Source organism: Salvia splendens, chromosome 6 (genome assembly GCF_004379255.2).
Source record: "Salvia splendens isolate huo1 chromosome 6, SspV2, whole genome shotgun sequence".
Lineage (NCBI taxonomy): Eukaryota > Viridiplantae > Streptophyta > Magnoliopsida > Lamiales > Lamiaceae > Salvia > Salvia splendens.
In genome coordinates this window covers 34,254,223-34,270,236 of record NC_056037.1, presented here as the reverse complement: position 1 = coordinate 34,270,236, position 16,014 = coordinate 34,254,223, and the positions used below count along the sequence as shown (strand labels likewise).

At 39.1% G+C, this 16,014-nt stretch overlaps 1 protein-coding gene across 1 annotated transcript; it reads left to right on the top strand.

The window, feature by feature from the left end:
* The first annotated feature begins 12,343 nt into the window (after nt 1-12,343).
* On the top strand, nt 12,344-13,753 carry LOC121809173 (rosmarinate synthase-like). The gene is made up of 2 exons (XM_042209714.1): nt 12,344-12,771; nt 12,854-13,753. Exons 1-2 carry the CDS (start codon nt 12,358-12,360, stop codon nt 13,751-13,753), a joined length of 1,314 nt encoding a protein of 437 aa, XP_042065648.1. The 5' UTR covers nt 12,344-12,357.
* The last annotated feature ends 2,261 nt before the right edge of the window (nt 13,754-16,014 follow it).

Here is a 16,014-nt window from a genome sequence, read left to right as displayed (position 1 = left end):
CCCTTGCCCTCTCAAAGTCTGCCCGAGCCTGTTCGGCCTGGTGACGAGCAGCATTCAAATTCCTCTGCATCTCATCATAATCGCTGGACGCTTTAGAGAGTTCAACTGTGACGAGTTTGCAGAGCATATTGTTCCTCTGAAAATGGAAAAAGGAAAAAGTCAACAGAGGGGCCACAAAAAAAATATAGGAAAGAAGCAAAGCCAGAAAATCAAGAAGAAAATTCACCTCTACAAAGTCCTTTGGCCATGAAAAGGGCTCAGAGATATGTTCCGAAGTGGCCGTAACCACTCCTGATCCATAACCCCCCTGGACAATGTCTCTCTCTGGCGCTTTTGGGGGTTTCTGAGTCTTCGCCTTCCCCTTTGCCGAGGTCGATCCCGGATTTTTTGGATCCGAAGACTGACTCGAAGAGGTCTTCTGCCTCTTCGGATTCTTCTCGGCATCAGACGCCGAGCTGGTGTTTTTCTGTTTCTCCGGCTCCTTTGATTCGGAGGATTTGCGACCAAGCCTGCTTAGCATGTTCACTGCCAAAAAGCAAGAAAACAAAGTTAGTTTTCGCCGCTAAAGCAGTAAAGCATAAAAAAGAAATCCTCACCCTCAGTCTCTTCGTCCGAAGACGAGGAGTCGAACACGAAGTCACCCTTGACGAGCTCAGATTCCAAATACTGTTTCCTAATCATGGGAATCTTATTGAGCCCGCCCTCGAGCTCGTCCAACGGTTCTACCCGAGGATGAGGAATTACGGACTTCGGCCCTCTCCAGGAAAAGTCCGGAGCCGCTGTCCTATTGTAAAAAAAGAAGCGATTTTTCCACATCGGCCATTTGGTTTTACAGAAGGCTCTAAAGGGCTGTAAAGGGATCAAGTAAAACCAGGATCCCTTTCTCTTAAACTGAAAGAAATTAAGGATTGCCCTCAGAGACAGATCCTTTTCTAGTCTACGCAGCTCGGCAGCAAAGGCCGATAAGTGCCTCCAAGAATTTGGAGTCACCTGACCTAAAGGAAGTTGGAAAAAATCAAGAAGCTCTACAAAGGCGGGGGGAAGAGGGAAACGAAGCCCGCACTCTAAGCAGGCTTCGTAAATGGTGGCATAACCCTCCGGCGGCGAGTTAGCCCTATGAGTGTCGTCGGGAATCACCACTAACCCCCCAGGAAGAAAATATTTTCTGTGTAAGGATATCACAGTATCCTTACTCAAAATGCTGTGAAAATATTCTACCGTCTTCTCCCTGGACTTTTTCCGGCCAGAAGATCCCTTACCCCCCTTCCTACCGCTACCTGATTCAGAAACAGTTTCAGAAGAAGAAGACATGATTCTTACTCTTTGATGGTCGAAAGTCTCTGAAGAAATTCTTGAAGAAGCGGAAGAAAATTTTACGAAAAAGAGAGAGAATGCAGAAGAAATAATCGCAAGAGTGTTCCAATGATGAAGAAAGGAAATATTTATCAGATTCGCAGAGGCATTTCAAATTGGTCGCACCGTTTCAAATCCCACTTTTTCTGGATTCTCTGGCCGGATTTGCTGTCACATTTAATGCAGACACGTGCAGAGCACGTCCCCTGACGTCAGCCTCCCCCTTACACTTATCCGAAATGCCGAAGTGATTCACTTCGCTTTTCGGGGGGGTGGTGATGGGATACGAACTAAACAACTAAACAATAATTGCGAGCCCAATAGCAGTGACGGCCCATCAGCCCAAAACCCAAGAAAGAGTATCAGTTCGGCACAACCAAAGAGTTCGGTCACAGCCTATAGCTCGGTAAAAGCCGACTAATCGAGCTCAACTCTCAGATCGGCAAAAGCTGATCGGCAAAGTTCAGCAGTTCGGTCTCAGTATTCGACCGAACAAGGAGATAGTGGACCCATGCAGGATCTCCACGACCTCCATTACACCCACGATCTATTTAGTGGTATTAAGCAGTTATCAACCCCCCTACCAGGGCTGCAAACCACGATCTTAGTTCGAATGTATAAATAGAACTTAGATCAGATAGACCAAGGTTAAGTTCTCTAGATTCTGAATCTGATATAGCAAATCAGCATTGTAATCTGTAAGCTAGATCAAGCAATACAAATTTGCCCTCTATTCTTCCCGTGGACGTAGATTTACCTCAGTAAATCGAACCACGTAATTTTCAGTGTTGTGATCTTCATTTATTACTTGCATTTATTCCCATCAAAAATTCGCCAAATCATCAACATTTTTTAGAGAAAAAGGAGGAAGAAAATGTATTCTTTTTCAGATGCCAACCTTGGATAGAGTACAGAAGATACAATGATTAGATCGTGCAAATTTTGTTGATGACAGAAAATAATCATTATTCAGCCCCCGAGTCATATGGTATGAGCAACACGAATTGTATATTAATAATAATTAAATTCGATTACAAACATACCAACTTTTACATCATTATGAATTTGTTTAGTCTGGATATGAATTCATGATATTTTTTATTTGAGAAGAAGCACATATTTATGATTTATACATTGGCCCATTGATAGTTTTGGTCGTAGTTCAATTTAAAGTCTAGTAAAAAATTGATTTACTAACAATCTTAACCAAGCCATTACTAATTTTCAAGTGTCAGAAATTGGACTTTCCACTTGGTATTTCAATTCATATAAATTTAAAATAGTGGAAATACATTCCACAAATCAATGTCTTTTTTGTATTTATTAAAAAAAATAAAAAAGTAAAATGATGACAAGACTTGGAGGCTAAGCAAATTATATTTTGAGTGTTATTTATTTCCTAGTTAGTAGAATTAGTAGATGAAAATATTAAATTTTTTTCTTCTACTAAATTAGGATTTTCTTTTTGTTTATTTTCCTTTTAGTTATTTCCTTTAAGTATTATTTTTTATAAATTTAAGATTTTCTTTTAACTATATAAAGGCTTCATAGTTGAACTAAAAAGATAAACTTTGATTACTAATTTTAATTAGAATTTTATACTCTAGAATTCTCAATTCATTGAGTTTTTTAGTCATTCTGTACCTTACAAAACAACAAGATAATTAACATTGAATGACCCATTTTGATAACTCTCAATAACAAGTTAAAATTGTTACTTAAATTCTTATAAGACTTGAATAATATGATAATTGGAATTGAAATTAGAATAAATACTAAGTCAATATATATGAATGCATATTTATAGGCTGTTGTATCTCCCAAAAGATTCTTTGCAAATAAGAATGCTTTGTTTATATGCTTTGGTGTCGAACTTTCATTAATAAAATTAACATGAAATTTTAATTGCTCGACGAACAAAGGAAATGGCCAAAAAGGTGAATAGCATAACTGCTAAAGGAATCATCAAAGTCTTCCTACATATTTTTGACTTTGAGAAAAGATTTGTGCAGCAATCTTTATTGCTGTGAAATCATTGTTTCCAGCCCATGAAGCCATTAGATTAGATTTTGATCTTTTTTTTAAGAGTTCCACTGCAACACAATTGATTCCAAATTAATTAAATCACAAGTGCCAACTTTTCTTTTATTCTTTCACCTCTTTCCGAGGAAAAGAGCAACCTCGAGAGTGAGAAAGATTTTCGTATTTAATAAAGATTTGGGACCGAGAAAAGAAACTAAGAGCATTAGGCCATCCACAACGCTGTCTCTATTCCGTCTCTTAAACCGTCTCTTAACTACTATTTGAGCACTATTTGAGGGCCCCACTGTCCTTTTTTCCTCCATCTCTTAACTAAGAGACGGAACCTGCAACGCTCCGTCTCTTAACCGTCTCTATACCGTTTCTTAATTACTATTCATTCAATTTAATTTATAATTTTTTTTAAAACCCAATTCAATTTAAACAAACACACTTTATTAAAATTAAAACAATATTACAACTTAACATTAAAAAAAACGAAGACATAATTAAAATTCTAAAAAAATAAAAATGACATAATTTAATCTTCTCCGCTAAAGTTTTCCCAAATGTGCTCAATTAGATCCTCTTGGAGTTGGGTGTGGGCGCTAGAGTCGCGTGTCCTTGCCCGAATAGCCAACCGTTCTTGTATAGATGGATGCGCTCCACTTCGCGGCGGACTACTTGCGGTTGAGCTTCCGGGGGATTCGGGGTCGAACCAATTTCCGGCATCGGGTCCTTCGTCTCGGACAATCATGTTGTGCAAGATTATGCACGTATACATGATGTCGACCATGCTCTCCATGAACCACGAACGAGCCGGGGCTTTGATGATATTGAAGCGCGCTTGGAGAACCCCGAACGCCCTCTCCACATCCTTGCGCGCAGCCTCCTGCTTCTGCGCAAAAAGAGCCTGCTTTGGGTTCGCTGGCCTGCCGCACGTCTTCACGAAGGTCGGCCACTTCGGGTAGATGCCGTCGGCGAGATAGTACCCCATTTTATACCGCCGGTTGTTGGCGACGAAGTTGATGGCCGGCGCTTTACCATCCAAAACTTCGGTAAAGAGGTCGGACTGTTGGAGCACGTTTACGTCGTTGTTCGAGCCAGGGACCCCGAAGTACGCGTGCCAGATCCAAAGTCGGTAGTCGGCAACGGCCTCGAGTACAACGGTTGGGTGGGTGCCTTTGTGGCCGCTCGTGTAGGAACCCCTCCAAGCCACCGGGCAATTCTTCCATTGCCAGTGCATGCAATCGACACTGCCAAGCATCCCGGGGAATCCGTGCACTTGTTCGTGCAGGTTGAGGAGGAACTGACAATCCTCCGTGGTTGGCCTCCGGAGAAATTCGTCACTGAAGGCTGCCCGGACGCCTCTGCAGAAGTTGAGCAAGCACAAGCGCCCAGTGCTGTCTCCGATGTGCAGGTATTCGTCGAATATGTCGGCCGTTTGTCCAGTCGCAAGCTGCCGGATGGCTGCAGTACATTTCTGCAGCGTCGTGTGGCTGGGACGACCGACCGCGTCGAACCCTTCTCGGAAGAACTCCTCCCTGGCCGCCAAAGTATTCGCTATGTGGAGAAATAGCGGTTTCCGCATGCGGAAACGGCGACGGAAATAGGTATCTCCCCAAATCGGGTTATCGCAGAAGTAGTCGCGTACTAACCGTGCGGCGGCTTCCTCCCGGTTCCGATTGATGTACTTCCGGGAGCGTCGTGGGGGTAGTGCGGCTTCCTCCGCCTCTCGTCGTCGATCTTCTTCGAGTGATTGTTCCATTAATTGGCGCATTTGCTCAAAAGGATCCATTTGTTTGAGTTGATTGAAGATGGAAATTGGAGTGATAGAGAGGATTTGAGAGGAATAGATGTGTGTTTGTGTTTGAAATGAGTATGGAATAGAATTATTTATAGAGTAAAAAAATTAAAAATTTAAAAAATGAAAATAAATATTTAACGGTAATATTACCGTTTGAAAAAAAAAATTTTTTATTAAAAATTGATTTTTTTTTAAAAAAAATGAATTATTGCGTCATCAGTGACGACGCCCACTCGCGGGCCAGCGAGTGGGCGTCACGCACGCATGGGGACGTGCCACGTGTCCCTGGCGCGTGGCGAGACAGCTCGTCTCGTGTCTCTCCGAGACGAGCTACGCGACGAGACGGTCGCGAGCTGGAGACGAGATGGGCGCTGCAATGCGTCTCGCGGGGGTCTCGTCTCTCCGAGACGAGACGCGAGCCCGGCGCGAGACGCGTTGTGGATGGTCTTAGCAATGGATTAGCAATGGGGCGCCCTAAGGCGCGTTCTATGGCGCGCCACGTCATCAATTTATTGTTTTGTTTAATTAATTTAACTGTTTTCAAATAACAAGTAACGAGTAAATAAAAAACGGTCTAAATAACAAACAGCGAAGTTTTAATAAAAAAAAGTTACATCATTGAACTAATAAAAAAAAAACTAAGTCGGACCAATTCCCAACTTCCGTCGCAGCTCATCGAGTAACGCCCGGAGATATTTGGCTTCGTCGGGGTTGGTGTCGAACGAACGATAATCGCCGGGTTCTGTACCCGGCCAATGCGCCCCTGCGCTAAACGTAGGACTATTGGGGCTTGAATCCATTTCGTAGTAATTATGTAAATGTAAGTTTCGAAAATGAAATCGCGTGAAATGAAATGTTACAAATGAACGGTATTTATAAAAAAACGAAACCGCGTGCCATCGTCCGCAGTCGATCGTCCGCGACCTCCACAATGGGGCGGACGATGGCGCGGACGATGGCGCGGACGATGGCTATCGTCCGCGACAGCCGCAATGGGGCGGACGATGGCGCGGACGATGGCCATCGTCCGCGCTATCCTCCGCGACCAAAGTATAGGGCGCGACTATCATCCGCGCCCTATGGCGCGCACCCGTAATGGATGCGGACGATGGATGGCTCAGACGATGTGCGCCATCGGGCGTGCCATCGTCCGCCCATTGCGGATGCTCTAATAAGCTACGACAGTTTTTTTTTATGGAAACAGCTTGACTGTGATTTTATGTTTTTTTTTAAAGTTTGTTTTTAATATGTTTTTTAAGTTTGTTTTTTTAATATGTTTTTTTAGTTTGTTTTTTTATGTTTTTTTTAAAAATTAATGAAGTTTGATTTTTGTCTTCAATTTATTATTGTTTTAATTTATTTTATTTGTCACCAACAGTTAAAACTTGAATAAAATTAAAATTTATAAAACAATGATGATTTGGAAATGAAAATAGGGCGTAGCATTGCAAGAAAACATGGCAGATAGAGAAAATGTTGACACGACAAGAGAAAAATAAAGACATAGCAATACAACTAGTTAATGTATTTTTAACTTTTATTTTCCAGTTTATTTTTGTTTTAATAATATTGATGATGATGAAAATAGGGCGTAGCATTGCAAGAAAACATGGCAGATAGAGAAAATGTTGACACGACAAGAGAAAAATAAAGACATAGCAATACAACTAGTTAATGTATTTTTAACTTTAATTTTCCAGTTTATTTTTGTTTTAATAATATTGTGCATCATCATTCTACATAAATAATTAATCAAAGTATATGCAAAAATTGAAGTTTAATAAACATTACTATTTGAAAGCGATGAAGTAGGAGTACTGTACTAATCACGTATCTTGCCAGCACGCATTAATTTTCCGTCTCCTCTGCTGAAAACCAAAAGAAAAAATAAACCAAGTTAACAGCAAAATGGAAAAACAATTATTGAGATCTATCATCTATATTCGTCCAGAGCTTGTGTCTTACCGGCAATGAGCTTAGACATTATTGTATGAGGTGCCGAGTTTGAGCCATCTCAGTTGTAATTTTCTCCTGCATATAGGAGTTAATTTAAAATAAAAAATAAAAAATCTATCATCTATATTTATGCCATATTTAGTAGACCCAAAAAATATTCCCTCCTGCCCTAATAAGTATAGTAAAAACTACTATGAACCACACGTATAATTGATAACATAAAAGAGATAAAAAAAAGGAAAAAATGAATGTATAATTGATAACATAAAAGAGATAAAAAAGAAAAAAATGAATGAATTTATCTGATTGGAGAGAATTTTTTTTAATAAATTAATCTAAAAGTTCGAGTGTGCAAACAATTAGAAATACAGACTAAGGGCTAAAAATCAGCCACAATCCATTTTCCCTACAACATCAGCATTTTTAATTTCAACCCCCAATACATACAATAACATAGTCCCAGAATTAGCTCCAATCAATTTTACAAGAATCATTTAAAAAAAATACATCGCATTACTTTAAAATTAAAAAAACTACATTAATTAAAATCTCAAAAATAAAAGTGAACCAGTTTTATGAGGCGAACCAAAATACTAAAAAACTAATCATCTCTCTCACAAGAATATGCACATTTGGTTAGCCACGAGTTTTAATACACAATTGGTAAAGTAAAAGAGAAAATAGAAAGAAAAAGTAATTAAAGTATAATTAGTGGAGAATGAGTCTCACCTCAATAAAGAAAAAAATTCAAAATTTAAAAGGGTATATTTTTATGGGATGGACTAACAAGGAAAATGTAGAATTGGGCAATTGATTGATGTATTATTCACAATACTGTATACATCTTATATAGACTAGAGAAAAGCTATATAAGGCAAGATATAATGGTGGTAATGATCTCAATCATATCTCCCTAATATCTTGGTCTTGATTTTGTATAATCTTCTCCATGATCTCATATTATCTTCCCTGATTTGTAGGAAGCTCCGGATTTCCTTCCAACACTCCCCTCAAGTTAAATGACGGGATTTCCTTCCAACATGTATCATTTGTATGCTTTTGCAATCCACAGTGGGAACACCACAATCTCGACTTGTCCGGTTTGTTGTTTCCCGGCGATTGGAGGCGACAAAGCGTGACGACGACAGTTGTTGTTGTTGTTGTTTTGTGGCTGAGATGAACGGTACTCTCGGGCTCTAAAGCCAAAATCATCATTTGGATTTATGATTTTTTACTTTGGGGAGTTGCAATTTGTTTGTTTCTTTGGATTTCACTTTGGAATCCTTCAACTTAGAAGGTACTATTTGTTTGAGAATTTTGAAGGATTGGGAGTCTTGTAATGAATAGCATTTTTTATACGAGAATATCTATGGAATACCACCATATCTCTATTATTTAGTTAATTAGTTAATTAGTGATTTTCTATATCTTTTTTCTATATAAATAGGATATTTATTTCTTGATCATTAAGTTAGGTTACTCCTATTATAAATAGGAGCCTTTGTTATCTTTAGAATCATCCATTTGAAGAAATACATTTATCTTTATCTTTTTATCGTTTTTTACTTTTCTCTGCAATTTACTTTATCAAAAACCCTAGTTGAACGATAGTTGGCTGCTCGACGGGAGGATCCCGCGAACGAACCAACATCTTCTCCGCGATCTCTCGCATTTATCTCTCGATACGAGTTTACTCGTATCATTTGGTGCTTTCATTTCGTGCTCATCCTCCATCTTCAATCATCTTCATCCATGAATCCCAATGAGGAAATCATTTTATCTTCACTATGTGACCGGCTAATGGCTTTCTGCAACAGATTAAACAAGAGATTGGACAAGCTTGATGAACAACAACACGCCCATCATCAATACGACCTCCCTCAGCCTGTGCAGCAATTCCATACCTACCCGCAACCACAGCTGCCCTACACGTTGCCGTAGGCAAACCCAAATTTTTGTTGGGACCCACCATGGCCGCACCTTCCCACTGCACCGTTGCAATATCCGGCACCGTGGCAAACAACGGTTGAACCCTACTTTGACAACCAGCCACAACCGTACTTCCACAACACTGACCCATACAGGCCGCCGACGTCCCAGACCTACACCGATCCATGGCAGAAGGAGCAGCTCGTCTACAGACCGCCGCCGCCGCCGCAGAACTACTTCCACACTCAGCCGCCGCCGTCACACGACTACCACCAGCCGCCAAAACTTTCCTCCCAGCAACCGCTGCTAACAGCAGCCTTACCCCACCAAAATTACCCGAAGGTGCCTCCTCCAAAAACCTACCAGCCGCCAAAACTTTCCTCCCAGCAACCGCTGCTAACAGCAGCCTTACCCCACCAAAATTACCCGAAGGTGCCTCCTCCAAAAACCTACCAGCCGCCGCCACCGTCGCCGTTGATTTCTGATTGTGATCAAGTTGAGGAAGACTTTGCTGATTCTACCAAGAAGATTCCCGATTCTTCTGTTGGTTTTGGTGGAGTTGAAAAGGTTGATAAGATGGAGAAGTCCAGTCCGGATTCCGCACGCAAAGAGAAACCGGTTCAAGGTTGCATCGAGATTCAGTGCTCGCGACAATTGAGTGCTTCTAGAATCAAGATTCCCCAAGTCCAGATTGGTTTAGGTAGTTCCATTGTGGACAACGCATCGCTGAAATTATTGAGTGGTTCATCTCATGTCAGGGTTGTCACGAGTATGAATCATCGATCAACATCGCTCGACGCCGATGCACGATTGATCCCTCCGCAAAACAACATGGCCGTGTTTGGGCATTCATGGACGCCTTGACAAGCTCCAAATTGATCGATTACTTAATCGAGTTCAAATTGAGGAGGAAGAGGCATTGTTGGATGGCGAAAGAGATGATGGATCGAAGCTCCTATGAGTCATGGACTTTGATAATTCTCCACTTGGTTATATTTCAACTATATGGAATAACAGTGAATGGAGAGGGTGCATAAGGGACTTGCCTGAGTCAAATGGATATTTATATGTTGAGTCCAATGGTGGAATGAATCAACATAGCACATCGATTGGGATTGTTGTGGCTATGGCTGCCTACACCAATGCAATTCTAGCCCATTTTGTGAAGTCGGTGGAGCACGATGTTCTGGCTAAGCTGCTTGACGAGAGGATCATGGACGTTCGCCATGCTTCGTGGTTTCCACCTTGAGGACAAGGTGAATTTTAACCGTGGGGGAGTTGATACGAGAATATCTATGGAATACCACCATATCTCTATTATTTAGTTAATTAGTGATTTTCTATATCTTTTCTATATAATTAGGATATTTATTTCTTGATCATTAAGTTAGATTACTCCTATTATAAATAGGAGCCTTTGTTATCTTTTGAATCATCCATTTGAAGAAATACATTTCTCTTTATCTTTTTATCGTCTTTTACTTTTCTCTGTAATTTACTTTATCAAAAACTCAAGTTGAACGATAGTTGGCTGCTCGACGGGAGGATCCCGCGAATGAACCAACATCTTCTCCGCTATCTCTCGCAGTCATCTCTCGATACGAGTTTACCTGTATCAATTTTGGTTTGGAAAGATTAATATCATAGTAAGAGGCAGTGTTAGTTTGAAATTTTTAAGGGAGAAAATCCGTAACAGATGCTGGACAAGATATTTAGCTGAAAAAAGCAGACACTTGTTCTATAAGAATTGGAGATTGATTTCGTTTTAAATGTGAATCATGCTTGGAAATGAGATATATTACATCCGTCCCACAATAAGAGTCATATTTCACTTTTATCATAAATGGTAAGTAGGTCTCACATTCCACTAACTCACTTCACTCACATTTTATTATAAACCAATATAAAAAAGTAGAACTCACATTCCACTAACTTTTCTAACTCATTATTCTTTATATTTTTTAAAATCCGTGCCCACACTAAATGTGACTCTTATTATGGAACAAATGTAGTACTAATTATTAGTAAGAAACAACTTGGAGTTTAAAGTTGTGTTTTAAGTTCCTTGGATCCTCATTTAGCTTGATTACTGATCAAGTTCTCTCTCATATTTCTTTTCTTCTTTTAATACATTTATTTTCTTGGTCAATCTACTCTTGTCTTTATTATACTAAATTTAATGTACTAATTATTAGATCTAAGTAGAACTAGCAGCAACAGTTTGTTGTGTCTTTATTGTGGTTGAGGAAATGATGAATCCTTTCCGGCGGCAGTGGTGGGTGAGCCGGATACCGATGGCATGATTTTGAGTAGAGCCACTTCCCATTTCACTCATCCATAAGCCACATCGATTGAGGGATAAAGATCCTCCTTGAGTTATCCCGTCGAATCTTGTTGTACCTCTCATTGAGTCCAGTGAGAAATTTGAACAACCTCAATCAGATTTGAGGCTTTTGTATTCTGCTACCCCTTTATCGCAACAACTAGTGGTTTTGTGTGAGCATCGATCGATGTCGATCCACAATCCATGGAGATGACTCAAATATGCTTCCAAACTTAGTTCTCCTTGTGTAATTCTGTTGGCCTTCTCTCACAGATTGTAGATGAGATATAAATCGGCCGAATTTGTGAAAGTTACTGCGAGGCTGTCCCACAGTGACTTCGCTGTTTGGCGATGTACGAAATCGGCTATGAGATTAGTCTCCATTTTGTCGACGATCCAAGAGAAGACTATTAAGTCTATCTCATCAATCTTGCCTATAGTGAGTAGTTTGTGCCATTCAATTTGAAGGCTACGGTAACATTCTTGTTGGATCTAATTTTTTCAACTGTGGGTTATTTTATCTCTGGTTTATTTTCAGTCATGTTTGATCTGGATTGGTTGTTTCTCACCGTTTAGGTCGAGAAAGGTATATCGGGCTATGGTGATATTTATCTGAGCCTAACCTGCTCGGATAACATGTAGAATTGGGTAATTGATTGATGTATTATTTACAATACATTGTACATCTTATATAGACTAGAGAAAAGCTATATAAGGCAAGACATAATGCTGGTAATGATCTCAATCATATCTCCCTAATATCTTGGTCTTGATTTTGTATAATCTTCTCCATGATCTCATATAATCTTCCATGATTTTTGGGATGCTTCGGATTTCCTTCCAACAGAAAGTGTGCATATTCGTGCGAACACGGACGGAGTAGTACTCTATTTTATGGAGAGAGGGAGAATCAAACTATAAAACGAACAAGCTCCATGGAACTAAAATCATACTAATTCCCTGTGTGAGTATGATGAAGATCATAGAGAAAGAATGGGTAATGGTAAAACCAATGGAAGAAACGCCGAGTGTCAGTATTTGGCTCTCTAATATAGACTTGGTTTTTCCTGACGCCTACCATAGTCGGTGGATGCACATTTACCGCTGCGATGGCTGCGCCGGCATTTTCGATACGGCGGCGCTGAAGGCAGCTCTGAGCCGGGCCCTTGTGGAGTTCTACCCGTATGCGGGGAGGCTGAGAGAGGATGACAACGGCCGCCTTGAGATCAACTGCAACGGTGAGGGAGTGTTGTTCGTGGAGGCGGAGTACGACGGCTCCCTCGATGACCTGGGTGATTTCTGCAACCCCAGGCCTGACCTCAGCCTCGTCCCCGCTGTCGATTACTCTCATGGAATTTCTAGCTTCCCACTTTTTCTGGTCAAGGTGCGTTTCACTTGTATACTCATTATCCAAAAAATAATTATAGACATGGATTCTTTAATTTGATTTTTGTACTACAATGTAGTTAACTCGTTTCAAATGCGGCGGAGTGAGCTTAGGCTTTGCCAACGAGCATCACACATCAGACGGTATTTCGGCGCTCCATTTCATCACTACCTGGTCAGAAATCGCTCGTGGCCTAACCACCATCCCACCTACTATTTCCTTGGATCGCCGCGTCCTCTCGGCGCGCAACCCCCCGCAGCCCCAGTTCCGCCACATCGAGCACCAACCCCCTCCGCCGCTCAAAACAGCCCCTCCTCTGGCTGACACGACTTCCTCCACATTCAGGCTGAGCCGCCATCACATCAAAGCCCTCAAGCAAAAATGCAGCAGCCATTCAAATTACAGCATGTACGAGGTGGTGGCGGGCCACGTGTGGCGCTGCGTGAGCATTGCCCGCGGCCTGCCAAGGGATCAGGAGACGAAGCTGCAGTTCCCTCTGAATGCGCGGCAGAAACTTCGGCCCCCTCTCCCAGAGGGTTTTTTCGGAAATGGGATCTTCTACACGGGCGCATTTGCTCGGATTGGGGAGCTGGAATCGAAGCCGTTGAGGTTCGCGGTGGAGAAAGTGCACGAGGCAATCGCCCGAATGGACGACGAATACATGTGGTCTGCCTTGGATTACTTGGAGTTGCATATGCAAAATGTGGAAGGCATTGTTCGAACCCAAAACAATGTGAAATGCCCAAATTTCGGGATAACGAATTGGGTTAGGCTGCCTGTTCACAAGGCGGAATTCGGATTGGGGAAGCTTGTTTTTGTGGGTCCCGGCGGAGCTCCCTCTGAAGGGAAGAGTTTTCTGTTTGCAGATCAGGAAAATGAAGGAAGCCTGTTGCTGGCGATCACGCTGCATCAACAACACATGAAACGATTTCAAAATTTGCTTTATCACGACGATTCATATATCATATCTAAAATTTGATCGTCTTTTTTCAAGTTTGCATTTATTTTGCTGCCAATTGGATAATTTGCATGTGTGTGTGTATGTGTTTGTAATGTTAAAAATACTCCAGATACGAACATCTATTTGCTTTTAACTGAATTCATCTTTTTAACCAAAATTTAACTATGATAATCAAATTTTCTCGTGTTTTCCGTTATTTCCTGTCAAGCTTAATTAATTTCTCAAAAAAAGAGAGAATTATCTTGCTTACAAGTTATTTTCTCGTTAGTTTTTCATTAGTAATTTTATTTAAAAATTGTACTCCATTATTATAGGAGTACTATAAAAAAACTTTTTTATTAAAGATATATAAATAGAGACTCAATTATTTGTATTGAAATTTTTTGAAAAATAATCACAAATTAAAATGCAACAGAATGCGTTGCTAAGTTAAAGACAAAGAATTTTAATCTTTAATTTTGTGAGAGTTTCTGTTTGTATTAATTTTAGTTGGAACCGTAATAATGAATGACGATTTTTAAAGCGTTAGTGTTATATTCATATACACAAATTGCATGATTAATTACGTTAAAATATGCTTTTAGCTATTTTTTATTGTTAAAGTTAGTTATCACATTTAATTTTTTTGAATATGAAATTTTGTAACATTTTAATGATATTGAAAAGAAGCTACAGTTCATGTGTTTTTAAAAATAGAACTTTGAGAAAAAAAATCATACTCCCTTCGTCCCTCACAATTTGTCACTATTTGACTCGACACAGATTTTAAAAAATGTAATAAAAAGTAGCTTAAAAAGTTAGTGACATTTGAGTCCTACTTTTATATATTTGTTTTACGATGTCCACTACAAAAAATGGAACAAATGAAAGGTGACAAATTTTTATGGACGAACGAAAATGAAAATTAAAAACAAATTTTCAAAGAGAGACGAAAATGGTCCCCTACAATTTTTTCTCATATTTATCCAATTTTTTTATTAAAAATGTAGTCATTTCAAGGTTTTTATTTTAGGGACACATGAAGCATATAAAAATAATCAAATGATGGGGAATAGATTGTACCGGATTTTTTTATAGCACTCCTTCCGTTTTTAATAATTTGTCACTATTTGGTTCGGTACGAGTTTTAAAAAATGTAATAAAAAGTGAGTTGAAAAAGTTAGTGGCATGTGAGTCCAATTTTTATATATTAGTTTTATAATAAAATGTGATTGAGAATGAGTTAGTGGGATGTGTGGTCCACTACTAAATGTGAAAAATTTTCTGGGACGAAGTGAGTATCAATTCTCTTATACATTATTATTAGTTGGCATCATAAAATATACATTAGTTTATGATATATAAGTCAAGAACTGATATTGAATCAAAAAAATGATACTAAGTCAAAAGCTGATATTTATGAATAAGGAAATTAATACCGAGTCAGGTTCTAATGTTAACCAATACTACTACTAATGTAAAAAATACAAGTGAGGTTAACAATAAATCATACTCCACCCGTCCCACAAGAATATGCACTTTGGGTTGAGCATAAATTTTAATGCACAAATGATAAAATAAGTGAGAGATAAAAAGAAAAAGTAATTAAAGTATTGTTAGTGGAGAATGAGTCTCACCTCAATAGAGAAAAAGTGTTTTCAAAATTGAAAAGTGCATATTATTGTGAACGGACTAAAAAAAGAGTGCGCGAAGGAAATTGTATTTAAATGCATAACCAAAGAGAATTTTAGACCACAATCTTGTAATCTAATTGTCAATATTTGGCCACATATTATGATATATTTTTTGAAATATTATTCAACAATCAAGTAATATATTTTTTTGAAATATTATTCAACAATCAAATCTTTATAGTGGATCGACTTAGTGCTTTAGTGGCGCCTCTCTTCCTCAGTTTCCCTTCATTGTAAGTATTCTCCGTTTTAATTATGCACGTATCAACACGTTATGTTTCGTGTATGGGCATATTTGATACTACAAAGTATGTTAAAAAACTAAATGAGATATTGACGTATCAAAGTATATGTTAAAAAACTAAATGAGATTTTGACCAAAAAAATGATTGATACTTTTTTATTTAGTATCAATACTATCATTACTAATTTATATTTAGCCCAAGATGATCTATCCTGAGTATTAATACTTCATTCATCTTCAGATAAACTTGTAAATGATTGATTATTAATACTTCATTCGTCTTAAGATAAACTTATAAATGATGGAGCATGTGTTTTAATATATAATTGGTAAAGTATAAATTATTAAAACTTCATTCGTCT

Bases quoted from the DNA above. Each gene is read 5' to 3' on its own strand.
- LOC121809173 (XM_042209714.1), top strand. From the start codon at position 12,358: ATGATGAAGATCATAGAGAAAGAATGGGTAATGGTAAAACCAATGGAA. The intron at 12,772-12,853 runs GTGCGTTTCACT...ACTACAATGTAG, and splicing joins TCCCACTTTTTCTGGTCAAG to TTAACTCGTTTCAAATGCGG.